The 21,435-nt window shown below is 40.2% G+C and overlaps 1 protein-coding gene across 1 annotated transcript in view; it reads left to right on the top strand.

Moving 5' to 3' along the window:
* The first annotated feature begins 881 nt into the window (after positions 1-881).
* ptprq (protein tyrosine phosphatase receptor type Q) overlaps positions 882-21,435 on the top strand; it is a 151,571-nt gene continuing 131,017 nt past the window's right edge. Inside the window, exons 1-10 of the mRNA XM_078416669.1 lie at positions 882-1,127; positions 3,043-3,223; positions 7,151-7,441; positions 9,031-9,315; positions 10,202-10,474; positions 13,017-13,277; positions 15,721-15,864; positions 17,571-17,701; positions 17,960-18,089; positions 19,113-19,266. Coding sequence (XP_078272795.1) covers positions 882-1,127; positions 3,043-3,223; positions 7,151-7,441; positions 9,031-9,315; positions 10,202-10,474; positions 13,017-13,277; positions 15,721-15,864; positions 17,571-17,701; positions 17,960-18,089; positions 19,113-19,266 — 2,096 coding nt within the window. The remainder of the gene's footprint in view (positions 1,128-3,042; positions 3,224-7,150; positions 7,442-9,030; positions 9,316-10,201; positions 10,475-13,016; positions 13,278-15,720; positions 15,865-17,570; positions 17,702-17,959; positions 18,090-19,112; positions 19,267-21,435) is intronic.

Genomic DNA, 21,435 nt, shown 5'->3' with positions numbered 1-21,435 from the left:
ATTAATCATTCTATTTTGAAAACAGATTGTTTGGTAGGAAACATTTTTGCTATTTAAACTCAAATTGAAATATTCTGATAGGTTGACGAATCAATTATATGAGTTTCAAATGAAAGAATTTTAAAAACAAGCATTTTATTTTGCATAACTAAAAAGCTTGTTTTGCTTATCAAACTAATATGTTAGAGAGAACTTCTATGTTGATGTTCAAAACTAATATATTGATTAAAAAAGGCATAAAGTGCTGGAGTAACTCAACGGATCAGGCAGTATCTCTGGAGAATATGGATAGGTGAAGTTTTGGATCAGGCTGATTGTAGATGGGGGAGGGGGTGGGAGAAAGTTGGAGGAGAGCAGGACAAAGCCTGGCAAGTAATAGGTGGATACAGGTAAGGGGAGGTAGATGTTTGGACAAAGGACAGAGATGAAAAGACAGATGGTGTGAGAAAGGATTGAAGAGTTGAGAATTGTAAAGCTGGAGGAATGAATATGGGTGGAAGGGGAGAGGGAGGAGATATGTAGGCACGACTAGGTCGGGCACAGGAGAAGGAGTGGGGAAAAGATAGGAGGGGGGGGGTTGTAGTTAAATTGGAGATTTCAACGCTCAATGTACATTTCTGCCATTTGAGTTGATAGAAGAAAATTAAGATTTTATATTTGGTTTTCTGCTCCAATGGCCTCTTGTACAATGATCACTGATTAGCCGCTGTACAACAGAGCCCTTGCTCGCTAGGCATGAGTTCAGGAGTATTGATCCAACATTGAATGGTTAATGGCACCATAAAAATATAAAAGCACGTTTTTGCATTCACCTTGCAGAGATTGTTACACACAGACAAAATGTCTATAATTCTATTTATGGAGCTCTTTGAGATGAACTAATGAATAATACAGTTATTACCTTGGTAGCACCATGTCCTCCTGGCTGGATAGGATCATTCTATAGCTGTTACTGGATCAGAAAAGACTGCAAGAAATGGAAAGATGCTTCTCAATTCTGTAAGTCAGCAACTAACGACGTCCACCTTGTTGACATCAATACTGACGAGGAATTTCAGTTTATATCTTCTCACCTGAGGTCACAGAATGACTTCAGCATGTTATGGACTGGACTAAATGACATTTATGTAAGTTGGAACTTATGTTATTTCATAAATATTGTTATGCCACCAGCCTACAGGATCATGCATGAAGGTTGTCCGTTGGAGAAAAGCACTAGAGAGGTGTTGAAAACTGTTAAATCAGGCTTAACTGTTGTTCCCCTCCATGAAAGGGCAGAACAATCCCTTGTCTAGTGATTGATTTGAATGTAGAATTTTTATCAAAAGTAAATGTTGCAGAAAATTTCACAATTTTTAATGAAAATAATGTTAGGTAGTCCATTAGAAACAAAATGATTATGAAACAATAAGAGAAATAAGTATGATTTTGCACTACATTATGTAGTTCATGTGTGAAAAGCACTATTGTTGATTTTATTTGTATGATGTATTATAGATTGTAATGTTCCACAAACTTAAATTTGTTTTCCTGACTGAAGCAGATGAATATTCCAGACAGCTGCTTTACATCCCTCCCTTTCCGTGGGAGATAGACAAAGTTAATTAGTCAAGGGAGTACTTCCAGCTACATTGAGATCAGCTTGCAGAACCAATAGAAGCTAATTATGAAAAGCCTACTTTCTGACCAATCATCACATTTTTAACCTTTACCATCCCTGTTCAAAGTACACAAACATTTGATTTGAAAAAATAAATATTGTTGTTTTTATAATTTAATACAAAGGCAAAAACAACACTTAGAAATTACAACATCAAAACAGAGCATTTGATAATAGTCAAACAACATGGGCCGAAGGCCAACAAGATGCCTCATCTAAGCTAATCCCATTTGTCTGCATTCAGCCCATTCCTCTAGACCTTCTCTATCCAAGTACCTGTCCAAATCTCTTTTAAATGTTGTTAATTGTACCTACCTCAGCTACTTCGTCTGGCAGCTTGTTTCATGTACCCACTACCCTCGAAGTGAAAAAGTTGCCCCTCATGTTCCTGTTAAATCTGTCGTCTCATTCCGCTGCCCTCAGGTTCTTGATACCCATAACCTGGCAACAATGTGTGAATTCAAATGATCTATTTCCCTCATGATTTTGTACTTTTCTCTAAGATCACCCCGCCACTTCCTGCACTCTAAGGAATAAATTTATAGCTTGCTCAATCTTTCCACATAGGCAAATCCTGTAGTCTGGCAACATCCTCATAAATCTTCTCTGCACTCTATCCAGCTTAATGGCACTTTCCCTGTAGCAGGGTAACCAAAACTGAACACAAAACTCCACGTGTAGCTTTACCAATATCTTGTACAACTGTAACATAATGTCCCAACATCTCAGGAATGAATGTTGTCCTCAGCAAAAGAGGTGCTGATCCATTCAGCTGCTCGGTCCCTAGTAACGTACTCATCCAGGGATTGGTTAACAATAGCTTCGTTTGGTTTATAAATACAGCATGGAAACAGGCCCACCGAACCCACACCGACCATTGATTGCCCGGACACACCAGTTCTATGTTATCTCACTTTCGCATCCACTCCCTGCACACATGGGGCAATTTACAGAGGCCTATTAACCTGCAAACCTGCACAACTTTGGGATGTGGGACAAAACTGGAGCACCCAGCGGAAACCGTCATGGTCACAGGGAGAATGTGCAAACTCCACACAGACAGCACCCAAGGTCAAGATCAAACCCAGGCGTCTGGTACAGTGAGGCAGCAACTCTACCACTGTGCCACCCCTAGTTAGTGTAGTTCAATTTCAGGAGAGACCCCAGGATATTGTTGACAGGTGGCTTATTGATACAAGGCCATTCTCTTTGCATCTTTAATGGCTTTCATTAACCGGATGTTTCATTAATTTTTCCAAATGAGAGAATGACTAGTTTTTATGGAAGTGCTCCAACATAGCATTTTCTCCTTTAAAATATGAAGATTGGAAAGACTTAAGATATGACCGTATATAGTACAATACATTTTTTCCTTTTCTCAGATAGAAAATGAACTTCAATGGACTGACAAGAGTGCCTTTAATTTAAGCACAACCTTGCTGCAAACTCTGCCATCAAATGAGAGTGATTGCTACGCATTACAATTGAATGCAGTGGGTCGTGACAGTGTACTTACTGGGCTGTTCTGCTTCCTGGCTTTGCCATACATTTGTGAACATGAAGGTAATTTACCATGGGATGTCTGCTTCAACACCAGATCATCTGTACTATGTTTGCTGAATGACAATAGACAATAGACAATAGACAATAGGTGCAGGAGTAGGCCATTCAGCCCTTCGAGCCAGCACCGCCATTCAATGCGATCATGGCTGATCACTCTCAATCAGTACCCCGTTCCTGCCTTCTCCCCATACCCCCTCACTCCGCTATCCTTAAGAGCTCTATCCAGCTCTCTCTTGAAAGCATCCAACGAACTGGCCTCCACTGCCTTCTGAGGCAGAGAATTCCACACCTTCACCACTCTGACTGAAAAAGTTCTTCCTCATCTCCGTTCTAAATGGCCTACCCCTTATTCTTAAACTGTGGCCCCTTGTTCTGGACTCCCCCAACATTGGGAACATGTTTCCTCCCTCTAATGTGTCCAATCCCCTAATTATCTTATATGTTTCAATAAGATCCCCCCTCATCCTTCTAAATTCCAGTGTATACAAGCCCAATCGCTCCAGCCTTTCAACATATGACAGTCCCGCCATTCCGGGAATTAACCTAGTGAACCTACGCTGCACGCCCTCCATAGCAAGAATATCCTTCCTCAAATTTGGAGACCAAAACTGCACACAGTACTCCAGGTGCGGTCTCACCAGGGCCCGGTACAACTGTAGAAGGACCTCTTTGCTCCTATACTCAACTCCTCTTGTTACGAAGGCCAACATTCCATTGGCTTTCTTCACTGCCTACTGTACCTGCATGCTTCCTTTCATTGACTGATGCACTAGGACACCCAGATCTCATTGAACTCCCTCTCCTCCTAACTTGACACCATTCAGATAATAATCTGCCTTTCTATTCTTACTTCCAAAGTGAATAAACTCAGACTTATCTACATTAAACTGCATCTGCCATGTATCCGCCCACTCACACAACCTGTCCAAGTCACCCTGCAGCCTTATTGCATCTTTCTCACAATTCACACTACCCCCCAAAGCAAATCTAATATCTTGCATCTCATATTTCACTTGGGCAGCTTAGAACGCAGTAGTATGAATTTTGATTTCTCTCACTTCAGGTAGCCCCGGCATTCCCTCTCTCTCTCTCTGTCCCTCCCCCTCCCAAGTCGCACTAGCTTCTCGTTTTCACTTGACAAACAGCTAACAATGGCCTGTTCCCTTTATCATCATTATTTTTTTGCATATCTTTCATTCATTTCTCTTTATCTCTCGTTTCCCTTATCCCTAACCAGTCTGAAGAAAGGTCTCGACCCGAAATGTTACCCATTTGCTGGAATTTAGAAGGATGAGAGGGGATCTTATTGAAACATATAAGATTATTAAGGGGTTGGACACATTAGAGGCAGGAAAGATGTTCCCAATGTTGGGGGAGTCCAGAACCAGGGGCCACAGTTTAAGCATAAGGGGTAGACCATTTAAAACAGAGATGAGGGAAAACTTTTTCAGTCAGAGAGTTGTAAATCTATGGAATTCTCTGCCTCAGAAGGCAGTGGATGCCAATTGGATGCTTTCAAGAGAGAGCTGGATAGAGCTCTTAAAGATAGTGGAGTCAGGGTGTATGGGGAGAAGGCAGGAACGGGGTACTGATTATGAATGATCAGCCATGATCACATTGAATGGCGGTGCTAGCTCAAAGGGCCGAATGGCCTACTTCTGCACCTATTGTCTATTGTCTATTGTCTATTCCTTCTCTCCAGAGATGCTGCCTGCCCTGCTGAGTTACTTCAACTTTTTGTGTCCATCTTCTAATATCTTGTTTGCTTGCACTATAAAGCAGACTGCCTTATGTCAAATTAAAGCAATTATTGTGCACATTCAGAAGATCCAATGCTTGATTTTTTCAAAGATTGTTTCAAACTGTTGTATGATATTTTCTTATGATCATTATTATTTAATTTTTGCTCCAGCATCTAAATTAATATTATGGATTATTCTAGAGAGATTATCTATTGCAGAAGGCTTCATAACATGGAATTGTGTTGCAGTTATCTGCTTGCAAACAGTTGATGTAGAATCAAATGGCTCATATAGATTATACAACAGTAGAAAATATCAATCAATTTCTTTACAACCATTTTCTATATAACAGTAATTTTCAGGGTTGGAATATTGTAGCAAATAAGTGTAACCTGGAAATCATGGTTAAATTATACCTTCAAATAAATTTAATCATTGGAAATGGAACTCCAAATCAATGCTCAAGTCCATTAAAACAAAGGGTCCTGACCCGAAACGTCACCTATTCCTTTTCTCCAGAGATGCTGGCTGACCCGCTGAGTTACTCCAGGTTTTTGTGTCTATCTTGTGTCAGGATTTTATTACATTTGCTATGGACCAGTTGTTCTCTTTACTAATTCCAAATTTGTTGATTTTGAATTTGTGTTTTTTTTTGTATTTTATCTTCTGCAGACTCAAATTTGTTCTCATTATATGAAAAAAATAAGTCAAAGTGGCACTATTGTAATGGCATGGAGTGGGGGGGGGGGGGGGGGGGGAGGGGGGAATTAAAAGTCATGAGCGCTTGAACTAGTTTGGCAATAATTCATGATTTTGAGACTTGCAGAATTTGTTGTGCATAAAGCTATTAGTGGTGTAGGAAAAAAACTGCAGATGCTGGTATAAATCGAAGGTAGACAAAAAAAGCTGGAGTAACTCAGCGGGTCAGGCAGCATCCCTGGAGAGAAGGAATGGGCGACTCTTACCACATTTATCTTTTGCTCTTGCTAAATTCCTTCCATCAATATCACTCCAGGAATCCATACACAAACCATTTACCAGTATTTTGAAGTTTGCCTAGATAACTTTAATTACTAGTTAAAACTTTTAAACATTAATTTTAAAAGTGCTTCTTTGTTGTTGCATGGACTTCTGATATATTTGTATTTGGTGATTTCAATGTAAATGTTCAGCTTAATGTGGAAGTAGTCTATCGTACTCATGATGAAATGATGCAATTTTGCAGTTCATTGTTTTATGGGTGTGATCGTTCAGATGTGTGGTGTACCTGTATGTGTATGTACAATATGTACAGAATTGCATTATTTTATCCATGTCAGCTGTAGAATTTCACCAAAATGAACTGATTTATCTTGGGGCATATGGTATCATTATTGTATTGCTGAACTTGCTAAATCAGTGGGTTCTTTAGATAGTATGGAATCCTGAATCATATCTCTATCATCGTGGGTCTGAGGAAGGGCCCCACTCCAAAACAATAGACAATAGACAATAGGCGCAGGAGGAGGCCATTCGGCCCTTCGAGCCAGCACCACCATTCAATGTGATCACGGCTTATCATTCTCAATCAGTACCCCGTTCCTGCCTTCTCCCCATACCCCCTGACTCCGCTATCCTTAAGAGCTCTATCTAGCTCTCTCTTGAATGCATTCAGAGAATTGGCCTCCACTGCCTTCTGAGGCAGAGAATTCCACAGATTTACAACTCTCTGACTGAAAAAGTTCTTCCTCATCTCCGTTCTAAATGGCCTACCCCTTATTCTTAAAATGTGGCCCCTGGTTCTGGACTCCCCCAACATTGGGAACATGTTTCCTGCCTCTAACGTGTCCAACTCCTTAATAATCTTATATGTTTCGATAAGATCCCCTCTCATCCTTCTAAATTCCAGTGTATACACAGTGTGAACATCATCTGTCCATTCCCTCCACAGATGCTGACTGACCTGCTGAGTTACTTTGTGTTTTACTCGTGATTCCAGCATCTGCAGTACCTTGTACCTCACGTCATCTTTCACGCTTCTGCACTTTGGCAGATTTTGGTCACTTTCCATAGCTGATGTTGAACATGGGGAGTAAAAATTAAAATCTGTGTCAGTTTATCACAGATGTTCTCTAATTATGGATTTATGTTAGATTACAATGTTTATACAAAAGAAAAAAATATTTTAACATTTATTGTTTTTCAGTCTTAATTCTTCCCAAGACTATTAAACTGAAATCAGAAGATGTGAGAGAAAATGAGGCCACTATTATGTGGGAGGGCTTACAGGATTTATTACCCTCAACATCCAAGTTATTTATCTGGTACAAATCAAATTCTGATGACGGAAAGCAGCATTCCAACAAGATATTCCTAAATGAGACTAAAGCAGTCATATCTGAGCTGAAACCAGGGCACCACTATTATTTTGCATTAATGGTGAGCGATATCATGGGTGCCCAGAGAACAGTTACCTCAGTTTTGAATCTAAAAACAAGTAAGTTTTTTAATGTGCTACACTGCTGGTAGGTAATGTAGTATCATTAGCAATATAACTTCTTACAATGACAATAGAAGATAACATTTCGGATTAATTATAATATTATAAAGTTCTGATTTTTGGCATTACAAATGTGCTATTATTTTCCAGTAATGATAAGTAAAATCCTTTCCAATTAAAATCTTCAATACTGGCTTTTATAACATTCTTGTAATTTGATATTTCATCTTTGGAATTCAGAAATTTTGAAAGAAGTGAGAAAAGCTTCACTCATTGCAAGCTATCAGGTCCATCAGGGTTGTCTCTGTGCAGACCCACCACCTGCAGCCCAGTCAGCGCTCATGGCCTGTGGGCCTCAAGAAGGTGCCATGGAGATGGTGACAATAGCACCACAGCATCTGCAGTACACCAGCATCTGAAGTTCCTTCTTTCCATACCCATGACGCCGTGGCCAAGTATAACACCAACTTGATCTTTAAGTTTGCTCGCGATCCAACTTTGTCAGTTTGAGCAACAACAACAATGAGACGAAGTACAGGAAAGAGATTGAGAGTAGACACAAAATGCTGGAGTAACTCAGCAGGACAGTGTCTGAAGAAGGGACTCGACCTGAAACGTCACCCACTCCTACTCTCCAGACATGCTGCCCGTCCCGCTGAGTTACTCCAGAATTTTGTGTCTATCCTTGATTTAAACCAGCATCTGTAGTTCTTTCCCACACAAAGAGATCGAGAATGTTGTCTCATTGTGTCAGGAAACAACCTAGCTTTTAGTGCCAGGTAGATGAAAGAGGTGCTTGTTGACATCAGGAAGTGAGGAGATGAATACAACCCTGTCCTCAACCGAGTTGCTCTAGAGTTGACCAATGGCTTCACATTCCGAGGCATCCAAATCACCAACAACCTAACCTGGTTTCTTCACACTGTTGCAATGATCAAGAAAACGCATCAGCATATTTAATTTTTCAGGCATCTGTAAAGATACGGTTTATCCATGAGGTTCTCTCAAGCTTCGATAAAGGCCTCTTATGGCAAAACCTCTGCTCTTGGCCACCTGATCCTGCAGAGAGTTGTGGACAAAGCCCTGTCTATCCCAGCATTGATACTCCCTTCCATCCAGTCCACCTTCACAGTGTGTTGAATCAGGAGGGCTGGCAGTATCGTCAAGGATGACTGCCACCCTGGACATTCCCTTTTCTCTCTTCTATTTTCTGGGAAAAGATGCAGGAACTTGAAAGCCTGTTTATCCAAACTTAAGAACAGCTTCTTCCCAACTTATATCAGACTGCTGCAATCGAATCATCTCTTTTACAGTCCCTTCCTGGAGGTGCTACAACATACTCTTACTCCCAACTCTACCTCATTTGTTCATTATGTTATTGTACTTTAACATAGTATTTGCAACAGCTTGGGATTGCACTACAATCTTGCACCATTCTGCTGTTTTGCATTGTTGTTACATTTATTGTCATATTTATCATTTTCATTTGCACAACTGTTTATTCAGTGAGCTTCATATGAACGAAACATTGCATTACACCCTTTCTGTATATGGCAATAAACTAAATTGAATCTTCTCTTAAATAGGGCCAAATCCACCACAGAATATTACATTGGGAGACTTAACATCATCTGCAATACAGCTGCTTTGGGTTCCTCCAGAGAAATCACAGTCTGGAACTTTTCATCACTATCTCATCAGCTTTATGCCATTAAAACCAAGAGGGCTAATAACAGAACATGTCACGACAGATAATACATCTGTGGTACTTTGGAACCTTAAGCCATTCTGCTCTTATGAAATCTATGTCCAAGCGGTGACTGAGGGAGGATCACTGAGTTGTGCTGAAGGACCTTTGTTTGCAAGTACAGGTACAGAGACCACTATTTTCTGGCCCGCTGAGTTACTCTGGCATTTTGCGTCTCTCTTTAGTGTAAACCAGCATCTGCCGTCCCTTCCTACACTATTTACAATCAGTGAGATATGAACTTTAAAACTGTGTCATTCTGTAATATGTTCTTCTTTTGTGTCCATCATCTATGTTTCAAACGTTACATCACTGTCATTGTCCGTCCTGAAAAGGACGCAAGCATCCGGCGACAATCAGTGGGAGCCATCACTTGTTACAATAGATGTTGGTGGTAGCAGAATTAGCTCAGGACACTTCCAGTTTCCAGCCCCGCGACGTGGATGCTTCTGCTATGATTTGATTTGATTTAGATTTTTGATTTAGAGATACAGCGCGGAAACAGGCCCTTCGGCCCACCGGGTCCGCGCCGCCCAGCGATCCCTGCACATTAACACTATCCTACACACACTAGGGAGAATTTTTACATTTGCCCAGCCAATTAACCTACAAACCTGGATGTCTTTGGAGTGTGGGAGGAAACCAAAGATCTCAGAGAAAACCCACACAAGTCACGGGGAGAACGTACAAACTCCGTACAGACGGCGTCCGTAGTCAGGATCGAACCTGAGTCTCCGGCGCTGCATTCGCTGTAAGGCAGCAACTCTACCGCTGCGCCACCGTGCCATGTTTCAGTTAAATACGTTCTGTAATGCATTTTCACAGGTGGCATTTATAAAATGTTTCCCCGTAGTTTAAAATAATGTAACAAAATAATTAAATGATTGTGTTTCACAATAGAATTGAGACGGAACCATCTACCTGAGTAAAATTAAACCTTTAGAATCTGAACATTGAAGCTATTCTTGCATGTATATGTCACTAATTATTCACCATACATCGTGACTTAGATCCCAGCCCGCCTGCCAGTATCTACATTGATAATGCAGATGTCTGGGAGAACACAATCATTGTACACTGGGAGCCACCATTGGAAGGATGTGATGAATACCACCTTCAAATACAGATGAACAATAAAAGCAGTGAAATAAAAGAGTATTCGGTGATAAATGCAACACTATTTCAATTTGATTTCATGATTCCTGGAGCTACATATGACATTGAGGTGATGGCAGTAAGAAGTGGACAGAGAAGCCAGCCAAAATTTATCACACAAACTACAAGTAAGTAAATTATTCTAGTTATAATCTATTTGGGAGGATTTTCCAACAGAATATATTCTGTGGTTATTGAAATTACTCATATAGACTCTATGTCCCCTGCTGCCACTGTGGTAGCAAAGTGACAGAATCCTCAATAAAATAAGGGGGAACTTAGTTCAGTTGCTGGGTAGTGTTTCTATGAATGTCCTTATTACCTTAAAATTAGTGAGGCATTTCATATCATCTAGGGCTCCAATTGCTGGGTGTCGCTGCATACCGTAAAACATGAGCATGCTGACTTCAATAAGGACACAGTGGGGTTATAACCATGCAATCTAGGTAGAGAGATGGCCTGGTGACCCAGGAACAAAAATTGATGATTGATCCTGGATTGATCCATGTTAGACTTGCCCGACCATCCAAATTTCTACGGAGAATGGTGCCAAGTGACACCTACCCATGAAAATGAAATATCCTTCCACTCGACCACAAGCGTTTGTTGGGATCAGTTAGGAGATCTTCAGTGGCACAACCACTGAGATCATGGAGAATTATAACAAAGAAATGGATGCTTGTAACTTTTTGGGGGGGAAGATGTCACAGATAAGTAAAAATGGCCCTGTTTTTCTTAATATTGTAGTGAGTCCACAACGAGCGTCTTTGTTCAAAGTCTTTATTCGAAGGTATTTGCAAACAGGCAGCAGCTTTTGGACACACACTACTTAACTAGGTATTATAATCTAATCTTATCTTTCCAGCTGGTCGCCAGACACAACTATATCCCGTGCTCCCGCATCTTGTGACTCGATAGCCCAACCGAGGGTTCGAGACCCCCCCGCTAATCCGTATGTCCCTACATGATAATAGTTGGTTAGTTGAGTTTATTTGTCATTCCACTCCTTACAGATCATGCAATGAATGGGACGAAACAGAGTGCCTCCAGGGGCCATAGTGCAATACAAATGCAAAACATATAGACAGGGGGTGACATTGCAGTACAATACGATACAGTACAGTACAATTAGACAGTGCAACACAATACAATACATATAGACAGGGGATTAAAGCATGTAAACGGTAAAAGGTAAAGCCTTTAACCTAGAGTTTAAAGCATGTAAATGGTGAATTTAAAACCAAAATATAAGATAATATAAGATAATAAGAAAATGCTTTGGATGATGAGTTTGTTCAGCCTTGCTTAACATTGCAGGGAGTTTGAAAATAATGTGGTAGAATCCAGGCCAGTTGGCATTAATTGACAGGTATTACAGAATATGAATTTCATGTTAAGAGACAAGGGAAGGCTTGAGCTTGCTATTTCAACTTCCCTTTCTATGTCCTCAGCTTTCTCTGCTGCCAGGGTGAGGTCAAATACAAATAGCACCTCATGTTCCGCCTGGGCCGTCTAAACCCATCATCTCCCTTCTCACCAGGTTCCACCTGTCCGCCCATGCCACACCACTCCCTCTTGCCTCTTTATAATGGCTTTCTCCTGTAATTAAATATATGCAGCATTCAAGGATTCAGATCAATGAATAGTGGACGCACATGGTGAAGAGCACAAAAAACTGTTTATTAATGCAAACACAAGTGAAACACAGAAAAACTATCAACTATCATTAAAGAAACAATGCAAAATAACTCTTACGCCCGTCTGTGTATTTGAGTCTCCTGTCTGTACTCACACCACGGTCCAAGCTCTTTCTCTCCCTCTCCTTGGTGAAGCTCTTTTCTCTCCCCGAAGATGAAGCTCATGGTAGAAGCATGTATTTATATAATAATTTTATCTCTAAGGACAACAGATGATTATGTGTCAAGCTAGCTATCCTCCTTGGTACCATAATGGCGTGAGTTATGTGTCCTATCAGACACCATGAACTAAGAGAAGAACCAAGAACCAAGAAGAACCGAGCTAGTCTCGGATGTCTCTGGGAAAGCAAAGCTTATCTCAGTGACCTCACAGGTGTCCTCATGATCCACTGTTCCCTTTGAATTGGCCCAAGCATTCTTCGAAACATCTACTTGTTTTCCTAAGCAGGGTTCGAAATGTGTTGCTGCTAATTTAGCTGACAACTCCATTTCAGCTCACAGTCTGTTTAACCCTTACATCACATCTCCCCACCTCACACTCAGTCCTGATGCAGGGTTTTGACATGAAATGTCAACCACCCCTGTGCCTCCACAAATGTTGCCTGGCCTGCAGAGTCCCTCCAGCAGCCTGTGGTTTGCAAAGAATACCATTGCATTTGGTCTACTCCTCGGTCACTGATTTATTTTCTTCTCTCAGGCTGACGCAAATTGTCATTCTGTTTGAACCTTTACTGCCCTCCCAAACCCATATCTTCACCGATAAAAAAGATGACCTCTGTTTACTTCTGTAATATTACAAGTTCCCTCCCTTGGCACATACCATTTGTGTTAAGTGGAGAATCAACTCTGTAACCCTTTCAGCCATGATCACATTGAATGGCGGTGCTGGCTCGAAGTGCCGAATGGCCTCCTCCTGCACCTATTGTCTATTGTCTATTCAGATAGAAATGACAAAAGCATCTTTATTTTTCAGAGCCACTACCAGTTGAGATTGCCTTTCCCATTGATGTTCAGACCCACTCAACAGTGCTGTACGTTGTAATGCCAAACATTGGTTTATTTGATGGAGTCATTGTTACATATGGAATTGAAAATAAAAGAATACCCACATCTAAGAGAGATTTTAATGTAACTATAGAAAAGTTGACACCTGGTGAAGAATATAAATTTGCAGTACATTCAAGCAGTGGCAATATGACGAGCAAAATGTACAGAGTTCCTGTTGTGAAAACCTGTAAGTATTGAATGAAGATTACAATTAGCAAACATTCAAAACAAGTATGAATTTAAATATATTGCATTCAATTTAATTTTTTATTTGGCAGTTTTTAATCAGTTTTCAGTTTTTTATGAAAGAGGTAATTAATGAGAACGCTATTCATGCAGTTTTTTTTTACTAAACTGAAAATAACTAACAAGAAAACGTTGATCCTGCCCTCACGTATCTTTTCCAGCTTTCTGTCCCCTTCTCCAATCAGTCTGCAGAACGGTCCTGACCTGAAACGTCGCCCGTTGATTCCTTCACAAATGCAGCCTGACCTGCTGAGTTCCTCCAGCACTTTGTATTTGACTCAAGATTCCAGCTTCTGCAGTTTCTTGTTTCTCCAACAAAACTTCAATACTGCGTCCCTAAAATCTGTAATTTTTAGCAGTTAATTTGACCTCGCATGCATTGTCTTGAAACATCTCAGACAACAGGCACAAGGAATAAGACAGTTAGGTAGACACAAAATGCTGGAGTAACTCAGCGGGTCAGGCAGCATCTGAGGAGAGAAGGAATGGGTGACATTTCGGGTCGAGACCCTTCTTCAGAATAAGAAAGTTAAACAGGTCTTTTGTTCTTGCTTTGGGCAGAAGATAATAAATGTAAATCTGAAAGATAGGACCTGAAATTTAAATCGATGCTATGAATGAAAAGGTCACTAATTATTATCTGGCCTTATCTACTGGGATTTTTTAGCTATGATTTAAAAATGTAGAAACCTGGTGTAAATGAATCAAACACACTTAATTGCACAGTTTTTTTTGTTTTTTTTAAATATTGGAGTGAAGTCTAATTATAAAATCAATTTATTCTCCTGATACTGTTTTCCAGCAATGATTGCTCAGGGTGAAGCTGGTGAACTGTTAAACTTTCCACATACTGATTAGGGAGGTTGATTTGTCACAACTTGCAGTTGATGCACCTGTTCAAGGATGCAGTTTGACTTGGTTGTGACCTTTAACTTCTCTTTACAGACACTGATAGGAAATACCATGAGAATGTAGTTATAATTGTCTCTCCAATCAATTGATCTTTAGTTAAATCAGAATACTTCTGTCCTCCTTCGCATGCCTCTCTAGCCATCGTTCTTCTAATTTAAAAAATATCTGGAATTTATTGCCACAGGCGGCTGTGGGGCCCAAGTCATTGAGTATTTTTAAAGCAGAGGTTGACAGGTTCTGAGTAGTAAGGGTGTCAACATTTACCGGGAGTAGGTGGGAGAATGGGGTTGAGAGGGAATGTTAGATCAGCCACGATTGAATGGCAGAGTAAACTCAATTGGCCGAATGGTCTAATTCCACTCCTATGAATTCTCAAATCATCTGTTACTTCTGTTAAGTACCTGCATGAAATGTTGCTGTGTAAGGTGAAGGATCATTGACCTGAATATTAGTTGGTGATAAACCAAATGCATTTACACTGACCATGAGGAGAGTTATCTTTGAAGATCTAGAAATTCTCTGTGGCATGAATATTCCCTCTTTCTTAATGTCACTTGCTGCATAGCATCAACCCTATGGGACATCTGGCATACAGGAACAGTGATAATATTGAATAGGAATAAGCAACCATTTATTTTGAAGAATTCTGATAGCAAATCGGAGGTAATTCTAACAAACTTTTAAAACATTTTTACAAAGTGTAGGAGCAATTTATGTTTATTATTGGCAAATCATATTATTCTGCTTAGATATATCTTGCAGAATTATTTTGGACTATTAAGAGCTGTTAGACTAAACACTCTTTGATTTTGTGACCCAAAGTCATCTTAATTGGACATCACAGCTGCAGTGTGAAGCAAGTTTGATAGAAAACATAATAAAGACCCATACAGCATAGGTGACAGGAAAGGGAGGCACAGGGAGAGGGAGCACATACAGTTCTCACCAGACCAGGGACAGAGCAACCAGCTACAACCTGCACGCAGAATTAGAAAAACCTGGTACGTTCATCTCTTTGTTTGTACAACTACCTCAATAAACAACCAACTAAACTGGAAATAACGACTGGAAGTTCTGTTCTATTGGGTCTGCGTACGATCACTCCTACTCTACCTGTATATTAATGGCACTTGGAAACGAGGACACTGGAAAAGTTGAAAATTTGCCATTACACAAAGAGTGAAATAAAGTTTGCTCTGTACACATGAGATTAATGTAAAAGTTGAAAAGTAAACTTTTAAAAGAAAAAGTTAAAAAAAGAATAAAATGTTGGTTTATTTATACAGAGGAATGAAATTCAAAGCAGATAAAAACATTTTTTAAGCTGTTGTAGCTAGGCAGTAATTACAATTTCTTACACTGTAAAAAGCTCAGTTGCACTTCATGCCACAAACCACAACATTTCCAGGTTTCTTACCAAAATAATGGTTCACAGTTTTCCTAAGTTCTGATCTAGTTATTATTTTCTATAGATTTAATAAGAGAAGAATGCAAAACTGTGCACCCTGTGGTTGGGTACAAGGAATCACTGACCACAGATACTGATAAATGTTTAATTGCAAGTACATTCTCCATTAGCACCGAGTACTTTGACAACTTTGTCTTTCTTTCTCACAGTAAACTCTATGCCGATGTTATCACAGATTTTTCTAGTAATTCTAACACCAATGTAAATATATCTTCCTCAAAATAATTTAAATCTTTCTTTCTGTTATTTATACCAGGAACAGGATTTTTCTGCGACTAATTCCCTCCCGGGTCTTCACGTTTTTTCAAATGTCTGTGCTGTTATTAATGGAAACATTATTTCACTTTTTAAGGAAGCATCCGAAATTCCTCTGGTGACAGACTTTAATCTGAAAAATGATATGTTTGTCTGCTGAAGCCAGAGGTTACAAGGTTAAGGTATCAGTTTCAGTAGTGGAGTTAGGTTATTGGATCTATCACAAACGTGTGATCAATGACAAAGTGGATTGGTCAATCAGCTTACATTACACTTTGTTTTCTGGCCGTATAAATTCAACTCAGCAACGTTACCAAGCAAATTAAAGTCGTATCAAGCTCGATAAAAGCACTGGGATAGACAAATGTGTTATTTGGTAACTGCAAACACGCAAAAAGAAAAGGAACACAATAAGCAGATGTTTTGAGCAAATATCTTGTTGCAAATATCACCGTTCTAAGATGACTGTCATGATATATTGGTTTGTCTACTATATTGTCTACATGATATATTGATTTGTCTACTATAAGGTCAGACTTAGGAAACATTACATAGACTGGTGCTTTCCAGTTATCCCCTAGAAGGTGGATGTTTATGTTAACTTTTATGTTGTTGTGTGTCTTGTTGCTTTTCACTTAGTATTGGCTGTATGGTAACTCAAATTTCACTGTACCTTAATTGGCACATGTGACAATAAACTGACCTTGAAACCTTGAATATGAAAGTTTGTTACTTTGCTGTGTGGAAGCATATGGTCCTCCTAATTCCAAATCAAAAGAAGGATAGCAAATCTCTTCATAACCGCCAGTCTAACCAGAGCTAGAAACAAAAAGGACACAGGCCGGAGTCTACCCATATCAGACATTTACCTATCTAACATTTTTTGTGGTTCCACTCGTGGTCTCTGAACTTCAAAGTGCCAGAGAGAGATGTCCATAACCTGTTTATACTTCCTTCAGCATCTGTTCGTTCAAAATTGTTGTTGTTAGATTTATTTCTACGAAACTTGCGTCTGTGTTTTTGAACTACAGAAGTTACAGCAATTCTTTATGGCTTATTAATATTTTGCAAAAACGTCACTTCTTAAAGGGGTCATTCTTATTTCCTTATTATGGTGATGACGGATATTTACAGCTCAGTTGTTCTTGGTTCAAGTTCGTTACTTAATATGAGAACAAATGTGTCGCCTGGGTGTACTGCATACAGCAAAATAACACATGTTCAGTTCAGATCATGTTATATATGATGACAAATTGATCAACTTGCGGCTGCCGCGTTTTGACCTTCAGAATTTTTAACTTCCTGCCCAGTAATTTTGCAGTAATCATTGGCAATATCTTACAATATTCAAATTGGAGAAAACAAAACGTAACTTCTATAGACTCGAGTTGGATTTGCTGTACCTGTGTAGACTGTTACAGGTGGCACATCGGTGCAGCAGTAGAGCTGCTGCCTTACAGCGCCAGAGACCCGGGTTTGATCCTGACTACGGGATCTACCATGAAAACTTGCATCTGTATAGTACCAATAATGTTTAAAAAAACCTGTGTACACTGACTCTATACACTGTTTGTGTTACTGATTCTCTTTTTATTATAGGTTTGGTACCACCCACTAATTTACGTGAAGGGAAAGTCACAGAAACATCACTGGAACTACTGTGGGATAAAGCAGAAGGCCATTTCAACCAATATGAAGTAATATGTATAAATTGTGACAGACAGCTTGTGGTAACCTCACTTTGCTCTTGGTCCATTTAAGCATACATCATATTTTGCATGTAAAGTAACATAAATTTAATTGCAGATTTTCAATTTCAATTTGGAATTGTGAATAAAATGCCATTGTGCAGCAAAATGAATACTGCCTTTTTGACAAACAAAATGTTATTGAAAGATCTTCCATCTCTACTTGTTAATGTGAGATATATTGAATTACAAATCTTTAAATTTTGCAATATTTATTGTATTATCTGTTGTTAATTTCAGGTTCAAAAGGTCAAACGAGAGCACGTAGTATTTACGAAGCTGACGCCAGGGAAACTGTATAATATTTCACTTCGAACAGAAAAGGAAAACTATCAAGATAGCATTCCTGTTAAACAATTAATACGCACATGTAAGGTTTCACTTTAACTTTATTTTAAATACATTATAATTTTACCTCCAAGATAATTTCAGTGGAGTAGATGAAATGGTTAACTGCCCGGATGCCTTCAGATAATAGAGCTTTCTTCCATCCTTAAATTGTATTTATATTTTTCTTTCCAAACATTAAAGTATTGAAAGGAGTGTTTTTTTGTGGATTTTGAAGATTTAAGGAGAAGTGTGTGGATTAAGGTGTTTAATGATGGACTTTTCAGGAGTGGAATATAGGTAATTTTAGGCCCACCTTACTCACCGTCGTCCCTTTGGTGTTAATGGAAGAAGTTTCATTGAAATCGATGTTATTTTTTAAAAGTTATTCACATTTCAAAGTTTAAATCTATCTCCGAGGGAGGGAGGGAGGGAGGGAGGGAGGGGGGGCAGGGAGGGAGGGGGAGGATAGAGGATAGGGGGTTGAGGGTGATGGAGTGGGGAGGAGAGGAGGGGGGGAGGGGAGGAGCGAGGAGAGGGAAGGGTGAGGGGTGGAGGGGGGAGGGGTGAGGAGGGAGGAAGGGGGAGGGAGGGGAGGGGGAGGGGAGGAGGGAGGGGAGTGAGGGAGGGGGAGGAAGGAGGGAGGGGTGGGGGAGGGGGTGGGGGAGGGGGTGGGGGAGGAGAGGGTGCTGCACCAATGCAGGAGAGGTTTGGGTCCACTTGGTCTAGTCATTACTTAAATCTCAGCTGGATTTCCTTCAGGCACCTTATATACCAAACTGGAGTGAACAAAATATAATTTAGTTTAACAAGCACATCTGTCCTGCAAGCATTTTCAGAACTTACACGACACTATTCCTATTCCAGAAGTTGGCTAATATAACCATCCTCCTTGTTAAACCTGGATTCTTTTTGTTTGTTTCCAAATGGTGCAGCATCTATTGTCCTATCATTAGGAAAAAGATTTATCGTTCTGAACATATCCTTCCTAACTCTGACAATATGTACAATTGTAATTTTGGAAAATTCACGTTAGCCCACAATCATTGTTCATTTGCTGTTTTAGTGCCAAGTCCTGTGGAGTATCTGAATTATAGCAAGATGTCGGATTCAATAACACTCAGCTGGCCAGAAGCTACTTATGTATTTGATGGCTATAATCTAACAGTCTCCAGCAAATCTATGCACCACGTTGTTGAAATTCCATTTACCCGCTCACGGTAAGACGGTTAGAGCAATTCTGAAACAAACATTTGTTAAAATTCATAATACAAACATGTTACTTTCTCAGATATCTGAAATTAAATTGATAAAAGACAAAATATATAAATATTTTAAATATGTTTAAATATGTTATGGAAATTACGACTTAGTATCATAATGTGATGAATGAACTTACACTTCTTTGTAAACGAATGCACAAACTAGCTGCCTAGCCAAGGAACGGCACCAATGTGCTGGTGTATTTATGATGAAATTTAAGGCTGAGGACCTCTCTGTTCACTCAGGTGGATGTTAGAGACAGCAAGAGTTGATAAATTACATGTTCTGTTGGAGTGAAGATCAAAGTTCGTCTTTCTATCAACACCAACAAAGCAGATCAGTTGCATGTAACATTTGTTGTTTGCAGAAGTTGACTGCTACACTTGTCCACAGTGTTGGAGCTGGTCTGTCAAGGTCTTTGATAATTTGCCACTCACTTCCATCACGGATGATACCTATCTCTTTTTTTAGATTTTAGAGATACAGCTCAGAAACAGGCCCTTCAGCCCACCGGTTCCGCGCCGCCCAGCGATCCCCGCACACTAACACTATCCTACACCCACTAGGGACAATTTTTACATTTGCCCAGCCAATTAACCTAAAAACCTGCACGTCTTTGGAGTGTGGGAGGCAACCGAAGATCTCGGAGAAAACCCATGCAGGTCACGGGGAGAACGTGCAAACTCCGTACAGAGGGTGCCCGTAGTCAGGATCGAACCTGAGTCTCCGGCGCTGCATTCGCTGTAAGGCAGCAACTCTACCGCTGCGCCACCGTGCCCCACGGTATAATAATCTTGCCAAAAAAGATATATCAATCTAAGTTTTGAAATTTGTAATTGATCTAGCCAGGGGAGTGAACTTAACTTCGCCCACTGCCTGTGAGAAGATGTACTTCCTGACATCATCCCTCAATGGCTGAATGCTGATTTTTAAGTTGCAATTTCTTGTCCGGGATCCCAAACCAGAGGAGACAATTTCTTCCCTTTATCCTACACATTATTTAAAATATCTGAAATAATTTAATCGGTCACCTGGTAATTTCCTGTAGTCAAATACAGCTGTGGAATTCTCTGCCTCAGAGAAGTGGAGGCCAATTCTCTGGATGCTTTCAAGAGAGAGTTAGATAGAGCTGTTAATGATAGCGGAGTCAAGTGATATGGGGGGAAGGCAGGAATGGGGTACTGATTGTGCAAGATCAGCCATGATCACGGTGAATGGCGGTGCTGGCTCGAAGGGCCAAATGGCCTACTCCTGCACCTGTTGTCTATTGTCTATTGTCTAATATAAGACAAACCTAGACTGTGCAACCAAATCAAGTCAATTAATCTTTGTAAGCATTGTCATGCTGGTGAATCCATGCTGCCCCTCCTCCAAAGCCAATGTATCCCTTCTGACATGCAGTCCACAGAACTGTTTGCAGAACTCTAAATAGGCTTCAAAGTTAATATAACCATATTATTTGTCTACAGAAGGGTCTCGACCCAAAACGTCACCCATTCCTTCTCTCCAGAGAAGCTGCCTGTCCCGCTGAGTTACTCCAGCTTATTGTGCCTGTGTTCATACTTTCCATTTTTGTTTTATTCCAACCCCTTTTTCGCAAAAGAGAACTTGTCACTCCTCGTTATTCAGAAAATACTTAAATCTTTTTGGGATGAGCAGCAGATGTCCTCAGATATACACCTATTAGCGTAGGCCATTTATTTAATTTATCAATGTTGCCCGTCAATTTGTCAAATTTGTAGTCCACAGTATTTACAGTGCTACCAACTTGGCACAATCAGAAAACCTGCAATGGGAAGAGGAGTTAAAATGGATATTAACAGGGAGAACCTGCAAGCCATGGCGGACCGAGTGCAAGTGTTCGGCGAAACTCCTCTTCCCATTCCCATACTGACCTTTCTGTCCTAGGCCTCCTCCACTGACAGAGTGAAGCCAAATTCAAACTGGACAAACAACACCTCATATTCTGCTTGGATAATTTGCAACCAAACGGTATGAACATGGAATTCTCCAATTTTAGGTAACTACATAACCCTCCCCCTCTCCCTTGTTCCCCCACATAACCACCATTCTCCATACCCCCCCTCTCCCTCCCCTCTGCCCCACGCACCTACTACTCCCCTCCC

This window comes from Rhinoraja longicauda, chromosome 20 (genome assembly GCF_053455715.1).
Source record: "Rhinoraja longicauda isolate Sanriku21f chromosome 20, sRhiLon1.1, whole genome shotgun sequence".
NCBI classification, from domain to species: domain Eukaryota; kingdom Metazoa; phylum Chordata; class Chondrichthyes; order Rajiformes; family Arhynchobatidae; genus Rhinoraja; species Rhinoraja longicauda.
The sequence above is the reverse complement of the archived record's forward strand: the minus strand, read 5'-3'. Positions and strand labels throughout refer to the sequence as shown.